Source organism: Colobus angolensis, unplaced genomic scaffold (assembly GCF_000951035.1).
Source record: "Colobus angolensis palliatus isolate OR3802 unplaced genomic scaffold, Cang.pa_1.0 Scaffold13, whole genome shotgun sequence".
Lineage (NCBI taxonomy): Eukaryota > Metazoa > Chordata > Mammalia > Primates > Cercopithecidae > Colobus > Colobus angolensis.
Genome location: NW_012114252.1, coordinates 21,038,935 through 21,052,801, shown reverse-complemented (window position 1 = coordinate 21,052,801; position 13,867 = coordinate 21,038,935). Strand labels below are relative to the sequence as shown.

Below are 13,867 nucleotides of genomic sequence, written 5' to 3'. Positions count from 1 at the left end.
TTTTGTATTTTTTTTTTTAGTAGAGACGGGGTTTCACCATGTTAGCCAGGATGGTCTCGATCTCCTGACCTCGTGATCCGCCCGTCTCGGCCTCCCGAAGTGCTGGGATTACAGGCTTGAGCCACCGCGCCCGGCCAGAATAATTTTCATCTTTTTGGATTCAGGTGGGCATAAGATGAACTTGAAGAAATAAATAGCAGCATCAATGAGAGGACATGTGCATGCATGGGGGCATGGACAAGCTGGCCCGTGTCACCTCACAGCCCGATGTCAGCAGAGCACGGTGCCAGGGCTGTGCGGGAACAACAGCCCAGGAGGCTGAGGGAACACCAGGGTCCCCAGCGAGAAGGCGGTGGCCTGGGAGGTACACTCAGGCCTGACCCCAAACCTCTGTCAGCTCCTCAATCCTGCTCACCCTCTCCTCACGTCAGGCATAAAACATCAGAGCAACTGCACACACACTCCGGCAGCTGCTCCGTGAGAAAGCAGTTGGGCCCGGAGGGAAGCAGATCTCAGCACAGCTCCTCACCACCTTTGCACTGTTTCTCCTCCGTCCCTCAAATCTTATCTCAATCATGCTATGAAGAGGCGCACAGAACACTGTTGCGGGAAGTCAGGGACCCCGAACGGAGGGACCAGCTGAAGCCGCAGCAGAACATAAATTGTGAAGATTTCATGGACATTTATTAGTTCCCCAAATTAATACTTTTGTGGTTTCTTACACCTGTCTTTACTGTAATCTCTGAACATAAATTGTAAAGATTTCATGAACACTTGTCACTTCCCCAATCAATACCCCTGTGATTTCCTATGCCTGTCTTTACTTCAATCTCTTAATCCCATCATCTTCTTTGTAAGCTGAGGAGGATGAATGTCGCCTCAGGACCCTGTGATTGTGTCAACTGCACAAATTGTTTATAGAGCATGTGTGTTTGAATATGAAATCTGGGCATCTTAAAAAAAGAACAGGCTAACAGCGATGTTCAGGGAACAAGAGAGGTTACTTTGAACTGGCCACCGGTGAGCGGGACTGAAACAGAGCTATATTCATTCCTTCTCTTTCATAAGCAAATAAGAGAAATATCGCTGAATTCTTTTTCTCAGCAAGGAACATCCCTGAGAAAGAGAATGCGCCCTGAAGGTAGGCCTGTAGATGGCCCCTTTTAAGGGGTCCCTTCGAAGCCGATGGGATGAAATAAGCCCCGGTCTCCTACAGTGCTCCCAGGCTTACTGGGACGGGAAAATTTCCACCTAATAAATTGTGGTCAGATAGGTTACCTGCTCTCAAACACTCTTTCCTGATAAGATGTTATCAAATGACAATGCGTGCCTGAAACTTCATGAGCAATTTTAATTTCTCCTCACCCAGTGGTCCTGTGATCTCGCCCAGCCTCCATTTGCTTTGTGATATTTTATTACCTCGTGAAGTATGTGATCTCTGTGACCCACACCCTATTCGTGCACTCCCTCCCCTTTTTGAAAATCGCTAATAAAGACTTGCTGGTTTTACGACTCAGGGAACATCACGGATCCTGCCGACATGTGATGTCTCCCCCGGACACCCAGCTTTAAATTTCTCTCTCTTGTGCTCTTTCCCTTTATTTCTCAACCCAGCCTAGACACTTAGGAAATAGAAAAGAACCCCTGTTAAACATCGGGAGCGGGTTTCTCCCGATAGAACACTACACAAAAAGGAAGAGAAATGCCTCTGTTCCAACTTCACGCCTAAGGGCTAAGCCTGTCATGAGGAAAGTGAGTGAGTATATACATACCTGGACATTTCTGAGAAGCGCATCATCTCTACCCAAGCCAGGCCCTATGACAAGAGCATGCAGCCGGGGGAGCCACTTCTCCACCTCCTGAACGGCACTGGGGCTGTCGCTAAAGAAGGAAAGGAAGGCCAGGATGGTTACCCACAATTCCTCATTTATTTACTGTCATGTATTTGTTTACATTTTGAAAAAATAATTTACCAACAGTAATGACTTTTTTTTTTTTTTTTTTGAGACGGAGTCTTGCTCTGTCACCCAGGCTGGAGTGCAGTGGCCAGATCTCAGCTCACTACAAGCTCCGCCTCCCGGGTTTACGCCATTCTCCTGCCTCAGCCTCCCGAGTAGCTGGGACTACAGGCGCCCGCCACCTCGCCCGGCTAGTTTTTCGTATTTTTTTAGTAGAGACGGGGTTTCACAGTGTTAGCCAGGATGGTCTCGATCTCCTGACCTCATGATCCGCCCGTCTCGGCCTCCCAAAGTGCTGGGATTACAGGCTTGAGCCACCGCGCCCGGCCTAGTAATGACTTTTAAATAATTTCTGTAATTTAGATTTATTATTTAATCAGTACAGAAGGCTCCCATGTACCCTTTGCCCAGCCTCCCCTGAGGTTAACGCCTCACGCACCCACATTCCGGATCAGCATAACTAACTTCACATTGGTTCAATACTATTCATTAAACCACAGCATTTTCCAAATTTCCCGTTTCCTCTTGATGTCCTCTTCCCGTTTCAGGACCCAAACCAGCCCCACACTGCATGTGGCCATTGCCTCTCCCTCGTCTATCTTTTAATGCCCGGCTTTAGATGCCTAGCTTTCAACAGTTAAGACGAGTTAGAAAAAGAGTGATGGCTATTTTCAAAATAGCCAGTTTGTTTCCATCACACACACGTGTGGCTGTAAAGCCTATGTGGTGTACGCACCAGGCCCCACACAATGCACTGATCCTGCTGCAGTTTCTCATTCAGAACAAGGCAGGGTTTTGCTTTTTCAGAAACTCCTTCCTGTTCAGTGTGTCCTCTCCTTGAGTCCACTGTTAAGGCTTCTGTCTCCTTTCCTCCCTGACAAGCTCCCTTCTCAGGGTCACCAAGAACCCCACACTGTGAGATGCACCATCTGTTCTTAGGCCGCATCTCAAACTGACCCAGAGTGGCACACACAGGCCCTTCTAGTACTGTCTGGAAACAGCGGCTTCACCGACTCCTGAAGCCCCTGCTGCCTCCTCCCCAGCCCATGCTCCCAGCATCTGAGTGCCAAGCCCCCGACCCAGCCCCTCTCTGCCTCTTACTCCCTCGTCTTCCAGTTTTAAGCACCGTCCACATGTGCATGACTCCCAAGTCCATGTCCCCACTGTCCAATGCCCACTAGCCACATCCCCTGGATGTCTAACTGGCAGCCAAACTGCACCCCACACCCAATGCCTCATCTTCATCCCACCCAAGCCTGTTTTTCCACCACGTGGAGTGACAACTCGCTCAGACCAAAACCCTTGGTGGAGTCCGTGCCACTTGCCTTTTCCAATCCAATCTGTCAGCAAATGCTGCCCCCAAACTTTCCAAACATACCCAGAATCTGACCCTTCTCACCATCTAACTGCACCCTTCCCTCCCACAGCCCAACAGCTGCCAAGGAGCCTTTATGACCCACACTGGCCCTGCCCTGCCCACTCAGTGCCACAGCCACAGCCCTAACAGCAGCCCCACACCCTGTGGGGCCCAGCCCTGCACCTCTTGGTCACCCGACACATCACAGCGCCCCCCCTGGAGCTCTGACCGGCTCCTCCCTGGTGTGGAGAGGCCAGGCTCCACCCAGGCGCCATCACACCGTGCTGCCGCCCCGCCCACCCCTCTGCCCACTCTCACAACACCCCCTGCTGCCGCTCTCTGCGGTTCCTTCCCCACCTGACATCCTGCTCTCCCTTGTCTGTCCCCAGAGCAGCACAGCCCAATCCAGTCTATGTGAACACACACAATTAAAAGTAAACAAGAGCACCTCCCAGCTACATTTCAAGCACTCAGTGGCCACAATCCTGGACGGCAGAGGGAACACTTCCACGCAGCAAGCTCTACAGCACAGGCTGTCTGGGGGAGCCTCACGGGGGCAGGTGTTTGCCTGCCCAGTTTGACGCTGACCCATGGAACGCAGGCTACGGCCTGGCACCAGACATACCTGCTGAGTGCAGGAAGGGTCTTATTACTGCTCAGAGGCCCTTCGTTTCCACCTTCTGCAAACCTGTCAGACACAGCCCACAGGGCCTCACTGCCTCTGGAGCTGGCCCCCGGCCATTTCCAACAGGCCCAAGTCCCCCCAACCCACCTCTCACCCCTCCCCGTTTGTCTTATTCTGATCACAGAAGAATGGGCTGTTTCGTTCCCTACTTCCTTTACAGCACCTGCTGACAAACTCAGAGGACGGAAAATCCATCAGACGCTTTCGGTGTCAGTGCAAAAACCCCAAATGATGCAGGAGGGAAAGAGAGCCCACGAGAGCCCGGCGCAGAGCGACTCACAGAACTGGGTGGACGATCAGCTCCGGGCTGTAGGCCTTAATCACAGGTGCGGCCGCACTGGCACAGAACACGTGGGACAAATCTGCGCCCTGAAGAAGGAGCACAAGAGGCCGACTCAGGGACCCGGTCCACAGGCCCCGGAAGGCTCCGGCATCGCTGCCCACCCGCCAGACACAGGCCTCCAGTGCCCTGGTGACATGCGCGAGAAACGTACTAGTTCGGGTTACACCCAGCCAGGTGGCTTAGCAAAGGGCCAGGGCGCGTAGCACAATACCTAAAAAGACAGACTTTTGCCGCCACCACAGAGGCAGGGTCAGAGCCACACACACCAGCACAGCCCAGCTCAGCCTTGTCACCCTCCAGGGGGAAGGGTCACAGAAAGAGGCCGGTCATTAGCACTTGCTCCGTGCATGGGAAACTGCAGGATCAACTGCTTCCACTGGGACCTACAAAGGCATCCCAGGTTCACTTTGGTGGAGTACAATACAAATCACACTTTAGGTTTTAAAAATGGGCTTCAATTGAGGCCAGGTGCAGTGGACCACGCCTGTAATCCCAGCATTTTGGGAGGCCAAGGCGGGCAGATCACGTGAGGTCAGGAGTTTGAGACCAGTCTGACCAACATGGAGAAAACCCATCTCTATTAAAAATACAAAAAAAATTAGCTGGGCATGGTGGCAGGTGCCTGTAATCCCAGCTACTCGGGAGGCTGAGGCAGGAGAATGGCTTGAACCCAGGAGGCGGAGGTTGCTGTGAGCTGAGATCGTGCCACTGCACTCCAGCCTGGGCGACAAAACCAAAACTCCGTCTCAGAAAAAAGAAAAAAACAAAAATAGGCTTCAACTGAAGTGATCTTGTTCATGCACAAGATGTCAGGACAGACTTAAGGGTGTTTCTATTACCTATGATTACCTTAAGAAATTATTTAGATTTCTATCAGAAAACATTTGCTTTAATCATATTTAATCAAACTCTCCACCAGAAAAATCCCAATGAAGAACTTTTAAGTAAACATACCACTTTGAGAGCTGAGATTGCTGCAAAATATGGGGCTCCAGTGTACCTAAAAAGAAGGTATTTAGAGTCAAAAACTTCTGAGAATAACGTAAGTATACCTTGATCAATAAATATGTTATCAATAAAAAATAGGCATAAATAATATAGACATGGTTTATCAATAAATAACAGACATGAAGCACAGAGCACAAACCCAGCACCTAGAAGATGCTCAGTAAATGTTCAACGAACATGAACCGGGTTAGACTAGAAATGTCTATCTTTTTTTTTTGTTTTTGAGACGGCATTTTACTCTTGTTGCCCAGACTGGAGTGCAATGGCGCAATCTCGGCTCACTGCAACCTCCGCCTCCTGGGTTCAAGCGATTCTCCTGCCTCAGCCTCCAGAGTAGTTAGGTTTACAGGCATGTGCCACCACCCCCAGCTAATTTTGTATTTTTAGTAGAGACGGGGTTTCTCCATGTTGGTCAGGCTGGTCTCAAACTCCCGACCTCAGGTGATCTACCCGCCTTGGCCTCCCAAAGTGCTGGGATGACAGGCATGAGCCACAGCGCCCAGCCAGAAATGTTGATCTTTTACATAAAACCTTCATGCATTTCAGGGGAGTGAATCTCTGGCTTATGTAATGCCTGCAGTCTCTCTGCAATGTGAATGTTCAAGGTAAGGAGCTGACCGCAGGCTTCTGCCCAGAGAGAAGAAAGTGACAACCACATGTTCAGAGCAGTTGGGCATGGATAGGGTCCCAGATCGGACAGACCCCGTCCTCCAAGAGTAACAGTCAGCAGAGGCCAGATGGGGGCCACTCAGGACAAACAAGAAACAGCACCCACCACCCAGCTGCTTCCACCTCACTGTTCTGGAGTCGCTGGCACTCCAGGTCTAAGGGCACTTCAGGCACAGAAAGGAAGAGCCTTGTCCTGGCATCAGATGGGCAAATGCAACCTTTATGCCCATTCCGAGCAGTGAAATGTTTTGCTAACCCAAGAAAAACAGACTTGGGCAAATGCTGACACATGTCACCTTACATGGCCTTCTCCTGCAAAGCGGTGTCAACAGAAAGTGTTGTAAATGCAAAAGAAAGGACAGAACAGGCAACATACATGCACACCCTCTTACATCACGTGAAAACGAGCCTCACTAATAAGAGAAATGCATTAACACAAGAAAGTCCGTCGACTTGACTAGCAAAGGTTGTCCTCCAAGGGCTGCAGGGAACAGGTGCTCCTGGGAAGCAGCACACAGTAACACAACGGGAGTCCAGTTCAGCAGTGGCACCGGCATGTAAATGCACGCACACCTGATCCAGTACCAGCTCTCAACACACTCGATGGCACGATCAACAGCTGCAAATGGAGGGATGGGCAAAGAGAGACACCACACACACGCAAGCAGAAAGCAAGCAGAGACAGAAAGAGCCACGTCAGGCTTTCCGTCAGAGGCAGAAGGCGTCCTTCACACCCAAGGACAACTTACAAACAGCTACGTACCAAACACAGCAGCAAAACAGAACAGAAGCAAGCTAGGGATTTGTCAAATTTCGAAAATGACTTTCAGTAACATCTTTAAACTGACAAAGAAAACCAACAGGTTGCTGAGCGTTTCTATCCTAAACACAAAAAACATGCTTGTGGTATGAAGTCCGGTTAAATACGGAAAAGCAAAAAGTGGAAAAAACAGGCTCATTTCCCCACTACAAGCAAAACTTAACACTGACACACACGGGGGAACAATTCAGTCAGAGCTCCTCAGAGTTATTTCCTAGTTAATCAAAAAGGGGATCACTGGCTGGGCGCGGTGGCTCAAGCCTGTAATCCCAGCACTTTGGGAGGCCGAGACGGGCGGATCATGAGGTCAGGAGATCGAGACCACCTTGGCTAACACGGTGAAACCCCGTCTCTACTAAAAAATACAAAAAGCTAGCCGGGCGAGGTGGCGGGCGCCTGTAGTCCCAGCTACTCGGGAGGCTGAGGCAGGAGAATGGGCGTAAACCCGGGAGGTGGAGCTTGCAGTGAGCTGAGATCCGGCCACTGCACTCCAGCCCAGGCGACAGAGCGAGACTCCGCCTCAAAAAAAAAAAAAAAAGGGGATCACTGAAAAATACTGAGTGTCCCATCAGGCTGCACTTGGAAATGATTACGGAGGTCAAACTAGACAGCGTCAATGACAGGCAGGTAAGCAGCCAGCCAGCAACTGACTTTTTAAACACCAATGCTGCACATCAGTTACTTACTCCTGACAGCCTCCAACTACGCCTATTCTTCCATCTTGTCCTTTGTGCTTTGTGGAAGACAGAGGAGGTATAATATTTCTCACCAGCTGCAAAGTATTTTCCATATCCTTTACTGAATGTACTTTACGTAGCGAAAATGCTCTTCCTAAAACTGAAAGACAAGAAAAATGAATAATTCAGAAAGGTAAACAGATATTGTTAGTACACATCATAGCCCATTAGCCAAAACTCTCTCCAAAGTTAATATGAATGCTATAGATTTTTACCCAGCCGTTTTATTTCTGTAAGCAAATATGATGTTCAAAATTACATTAACACATGTCATTTTTTTTTTCTTTTTTGAGATGAACTCTTGACTCCGTCATCCGGGCTGGAGTGCAGTGGCGTGATCTCAACTCACTGCAACCTCTGCCTCCCAGGTTCAAGAATTCTCCTGCCTCAGCCTCCTGAGTAGCTGGGATTATAGGCATCCGCTACCACACCTGGCTGATTTCTGTATTTTCAGTAGAGATAGGGTTTCACTATGTTGGCTATACTGGTCTAGAACTCCTGACCTCAAGTGATCTGCCAGCTGCAGCCTCTCAAAGTACTGGGATTACAGGCGTGAACTACTGTGCCCAGCCTGAACACATGTAATTAACACATACAGTAACACATGCTATTTATTTATTTATTTGAGACAGAGTCTAGCTCTGTCACCTAAGCTGGAGTGCAGTGGCATGATCCTGCTCACTGCAACCTCCGCCTCCTAGGTTCAAGCGATTCTCCTGCCTCAGCCTCCCGAGTAGCTGGGATTACAGGTGCCCACCACTACGCCCAATTAATTTTTTGTATTTTTAGTAGGGACGGGGTTTCACTATGTTGGCCAGGCTGGTCTTGAACTCTTGACCTCATGATTCGTCTACCTCAGCCTCCCAAAGTGCTGGGATTACAGGCATGAGCCACCATGCCAGGACAACACATGCTATTTCGATCAGGTTTATTTTTCAAATGTATGAGAAATTTTGGAAGACCATTTAATTTTCCAGAAAGTTTTACCATTTTATCAAGTCAAAAATGCATTATTACTTAATAAACTATCTTACTTCATTTCAATTTCCCTTTAGGATTATTAGGTCTTTTCTCTCCTCACAAACTGGAAAGCGAGTTCCCACCTGTAATCCACTGGGATGCTCGGAAGCCTGCCAGATTCCTCATATTACTCCCAACTGTATTCCAATACTCCACTGGATATTAATTAAATAACCTAAACATGGCATTCTAAGTATGGCACGCTTCTTAAATCGGGTTCGCAGTGGCACTTAAAGTAATTTCATCATCTTGAGTTGTCTCTAAACGGCTACACTTTAACTGGCCTTTCTTGAAGAGCTTCCTGTGTTGTATATTTGACCTTAATATTTAAAACAGCTCGGCTATGAGAGAAATGCTGGCATGTTCCATAGAGCTCAATGAATAGATAATAAAGCATACATTCTCCCTAGAATGAAAGGATCTTTGCAAATATAAACAGTATTTTTTCAAACAAGGCGCTCAATATTTTTATCCTTCCAGTTATCTCAGCAGCAGAGAAAAAGCAGATGCGTCACAAGTTCCACTGACTGCAGCCCAAAGCTGACCGAGCGCTTCATGGCAAAAGAGCTTCGTCTTTTAACTCTTCCAGTTTTACTTTTCACTCAACACAATTTTTGAAGGAATTTTCTTTCTGAGTAGATGTAACTGCCTTAGCTGACAGAGCAGATGCGGAGATCCCCCAAGATAAAAAGATCCTATGAATCCCCATCAACCCAAAACCCTTTTTTTATTTTTTATTTTTTGAGACAGAGTCTCACTCTGTCACCAAGCTGGAGTGCAGTGGCACGACCTCGGCTCACTGCAACCTGCGACTCCCTGGTCTAAGCAATTCTCCTGTCTCAGCCCCCTGAGTAGCTGGGACTACAGACGCACGCCACCACGCCCAGCTAATTTTTGTATTTTTAGTAGAGACGGGGTTCCACCATGTTGGCCAGGGTGGTCTCAATCTCCTGACCTTGTGATCTGCCCATCTTGGCCTCCCAAAGTGCTGGGATTACAGGTGTGAGTCACTGCACCCAGCCCAACCCCAAACCTTTTCACCTTCTTCCAGACCAACACATGCTAAGACCCGGCATAGAGTCACTATAATCTGTGGACCAAGAACAGACACAACGAGGCTTTCTGCGCTACCTGCAGGGGACCGATGCGCCCATCCTTGAAATTCCTCCAGGCAGGCTAAATTATGGTTTTAAAATAATACACTTGTCTAGAAGAGACATTTATGGGGTCGGGCGCAGTGGCTAATAGCTATAATCTCAGCACTTTCGGAGGCGGAGGTGGGTGGATTACCTGAGGTCAGGAGTTCGAGACCAGGCTGGCCAACATGGTGAAACCCCGTCTCTACTAAAAATACAAAAATTAGCTGGGCGTGGTGGTGCACGCCTGTAATTCCAGCTACTCAGGAGGCTGAGGCAGGAGAACTGTTTGAACCTGGAAGGTGGAGGTTACAGTGAGCCAAGATTATGCCACTGTGCTCCAGCCTGGGTGACACAGCGAGACTTTGTTTCAAAAAAAAAAAAAGACATTCATGGATATCGATCAGCACCCTGTCTCTGTCAGGGGGAGCTGTTCTATGCACTGAAGGAAGCGGCATCCTTGGCCTCTATCCAGTCAGCAATGTATGCACACACACCCAGTGGTGACAACCAAAAATATCTCAACACTCCCAAACGTCTTCTGCGGGGGGCAAAATGAGCCTGAGTTAAGAACCACTAGTAGAGATGCACGCGTGTAGTTTTAGTACCTTTAAATATACCAGTACTTTAAATTAAATCATGTTTAGGCTCATATAAAATATAAACTGTGACTTATCACAGAGAAAAACAATTTAGTCAGACTTCAACTTACAGATATTAAAAATTAACATCTATGTCAATGTACCCTGCCTGATGAAAACAACTCCGAAATGGTAATACTTAATAAATGTGTATTTGTCACAATAAGAAAAGGAATAAAATGGTTACACCAGATAATACTGTACATTTTCCAGGAAGTTTCTTTCTTCCAATATCCAAGATTCATAATCTTATGCACATCTGTATCTTAAATTTCAGATATAAGTCTTAAAAAAAGTACTAGAGGTGAGGTATGAAATATTTAATGTTTATATCAAAAACGGCAAATATCATAAACCAACATTTAACTACCCATTTGCACTTTGCCTCATAGTTGAAATAACCCACACATTACCAAAAAGGATTTGACACAAAATTAGGCTGCATCCACGAGTCGAGGTGGAGCACCTGTCGGGTGGAGGGGAGCACTGCTGCCCCCGTGCAACCAGTGTCGCCCAACACCCCCCCTGGAGAGCAGGGCAGGGCCACCTCAGGGCCACAGCTGCAGCACCAGAGCTCCCAGGTGTGCTGTGTTCGAAGTGCTTGTTCTCTCTGCATCTGCTCCTCAGAGCGGAAAAGCTTCCCTTCTGCATCACACTTTGCTGAAAGTCCTCCCAGGGCTTTGGCACAGGGGTACTGGGATAGCACCTTTTTCATCTTTTTGGTTGTGAAAGAGGAGATGTGCTAGTCCAGGCACGGATACGCTTAAAGCCTACAGGTTTTTAAGCAAATAATGATTTTTATGATTTTTATTGTTATTCAAATAATGACAAGAACACATACAATTTTTCCTCCACTTCAAGGTAAGCTTTATTAAAATGGCAAGCTATCAGGGGACTTAAACATCAAATACGATATACAAATATGGGCCACTTTCTAAGGCAGATTTACAGTAGGTTAAGCATTAAAGTCCCATTTAACACAAGCCAAAAATGTCAATTCTGATTCTGTGAAAACACACTACATCCACATAGCAATCTTTATAATACCTAGAAAGAAAACATGGGGGTAAATTCTGTTTTGAGCTAGTCTTTCATCTTATATAGAAGGTAGTGTTTTGGAGCCCAAAACGTGCAAATCACCTTCACAGCAACTTGACTAACCCATCAGCGGGAGTCGCCTCCTCCTCCTGTTCTGTTGTGAAATCTTAAGACTTTGTCAGATTCCCAGTTCCCTGGCCATGATGCTCCTGTAAGGGCTGGGTCTAAGAACCCTGGAGAACAAGAAGCATCATCCAGAAACTGAATATTTAAAGATTTACACATGAGAAAAATGGTTCTCAGATGTAAGCTAGCTTAAAATTATTTTTAAATCATAACATAATTGATAGTAACTTTTTTGCTATATAATTTTAAAAACTCAAAGTGATACCAAAAGTAACTACTATTACATGTGGGGTTCTGAAACCTTTCAAGCACACAGACGACACACATGGTAGGGGTTGACCTGGACAGAAGAAGGAAGTTCTTATGTCTGGACTGGTGGAGAATCACCACCCTACTGTCTGCCCGCAGGAAATGCGGCACCTTCCCACACTGCAACACTGACTGCTTCCATGTGGGACTCTATCACCTCGAACACAGCCTGGCACAGAACAAGACACCGGATAACTATTCGATGAAGTAAAGACATCGCGATTCACTCTCCTCACTAACAGCCAGTTTATCTTTCTTTTACAGATAAGGAAACTGGGGCCCAGAGAGAAACCTGTGCAGATGCTGTGGTTAGTAACAAGCCAAGCCACGAGACACTATTTTACCAAAGTGCTGCCATGTTTTTGTTTTTATTTTTGTGGGCACATAGTAGGTGTAAAATGCCATTTTAAGGCAAAATAAGAAGTACAGCATTTTCACTTAACCAGAATTGTATTAACGCCAAGTAAAATCCAGGCTGCTCACCAGCATTCACCTAAGATAAACAGCTTCTGTTAGCAAAAGGGCCAAAGCAGGTCAACTACACTTGCCAGCATTTGGCAGTGAAGCAAGTTCCAGCTGACTTACTGACGTCACCGTTTGAACTTATCCACAGAAACATTTACATATAAACATCAAAGTTCTGAAGGATTAAAAGGCCTTGACAATAGGTGGCTTAAGATTTATCCCATTCAGTAACTCTTCAGCACAATTCTGAGTCTGGAAGAACAGGTCATATCCGTTTGGCTTTTGTTTTAAGGAAGCATGTCTGGGGAAGACTATCACTGCTGCTTTGTGCTAAAAGTGCTTTTAGTACTGGAAAATTCTACCTAAAAAAAAGTACTTTAAATTAATGTGAATTATAACTAATTCAGAGCATCTACCAACAATCCCTAAGTTAAGTGAAATATTCCCAAAGCCTGGCTGGGAAGTCAGTAATATACAACTCTACCTGGTTTTTCGTAAATGTTTAGCAAGTCAGTCTGATAATAAGTCCTCAACCAAGTGCAATGAAAAATCTTGCTACTAATCATGGTGTATGAATTTAAGGTAAAGAACTACAAACAAATCTCTAATTAAAGTGGTGTTAAGAAGCCTCCCTGCTGGTGTGACTGATGTACAGTGTAGAGCACCCTCTCAGCGCCACCCAGTGCATTCAGAGTGTGTGATGAAAACAAAAAGCCAAAACTCTCTGACGATGCCCAACATATACACAAGGTAAAATCTGTGTAATGACTACAGCAACAAACGTTGCACTTAACCATTTCGGCCACTTACTGGCTGGAGAATCCTGGCTAAGTCACTGTCTCTGAGCTTCTGTTTATCTTCTACGCAAGATGGATAACACCAATCTGTCCTTATGAGAAATGAGATATACACGAGCTACTTCCTGTATAAAATACATTAGATACACCAACACCCACAAGGCAAACAGAAAGGAAAAAACCCTATGAAGAGATGGGGCTCCAAGCACTTGCTCAGCTACTGCTTACATTCTTTCTACATAATCCGTTCTATTTGAAAAGGCATCTCAGCGTGCAAGGACCAGCCAAGGCCAGGGCAGGGCCCTCGGGGGCATCTGGCCAGCGCTCCAGGTTCTGGGGATGACTCAGGTGAGCCTCCTTCCCCAAGAGACCTCCTACACGCACAGACACACCCTGGCACGGGGCGGGCGAAGGAGGCCTGGCTGGTCGAGTCCTTTTCTGTGGTCCTGGCGTCGCAGTATCAAGTCCCTCTCGTCCAAGGACGTGCAGGGTCTGTACTTGCACAGTGGCACTGGGGCTTCAAGCTGGGGATGTAGACGCAGCCCTGCTCCTGGTGTGCGCGAAGCCCGCTCAGCCGGCCAGCTCGCCTGCACGCCCGCCGCGTCCCTGAACCCCATGTGGGCCCCCGTCTCCATCTCGGACCAAACAGCAAGTCGGGAGTTGGCGAGCATCTTTCCCAGACCCGGAGCGGGGATAGAGCAGAGCAGACGGATCCGACCAGCGCCCCACGGCGCCCCAGGGTCCTCCTACCGGCCCTC

General features: G+C 47.4%; 1 protein-coding gene across 5 annotated transcripts in view; it reads right to left on the bottom strand.

Annotated features, from left to right (window-relative positions):
- The window catches only part of CARKD (carbohydrate kinase domain containing), a 25,219-nt gene that overhangs the window by 10,765 nt on the left and 587 nt on the right, over positions 1-13,867 (bottom strand). For 4 of the 5 annotated variants that reach the window (XM_011933886.1, XM_011933887.1, XM_011933884.1 and 1 more), the window contains exons 2-5: positions 7,527-7,677; positions 5,298-5,343; positions 4,281-4,369; positions 1,773-1,881 (exon numbers count right to left, since the gene is read on the bottom strand). In XM_011933886.1, coding sequence (XP_011789276.1) covers positions 1,773-1,881; positions 4,281-4,369; positions 5,298-5,343; positions 7,527-7,677 — 395 coding nt within the window. The remainder of the gene's footprint in view (positions 1-1,772; positions 1,882-4,280; positions 4,370-5,297; positions 5,344-7,526; positions 7,678-13,867) is intronic. The other variant, XM_011933888.1, reaches the window with a different exon arrangement.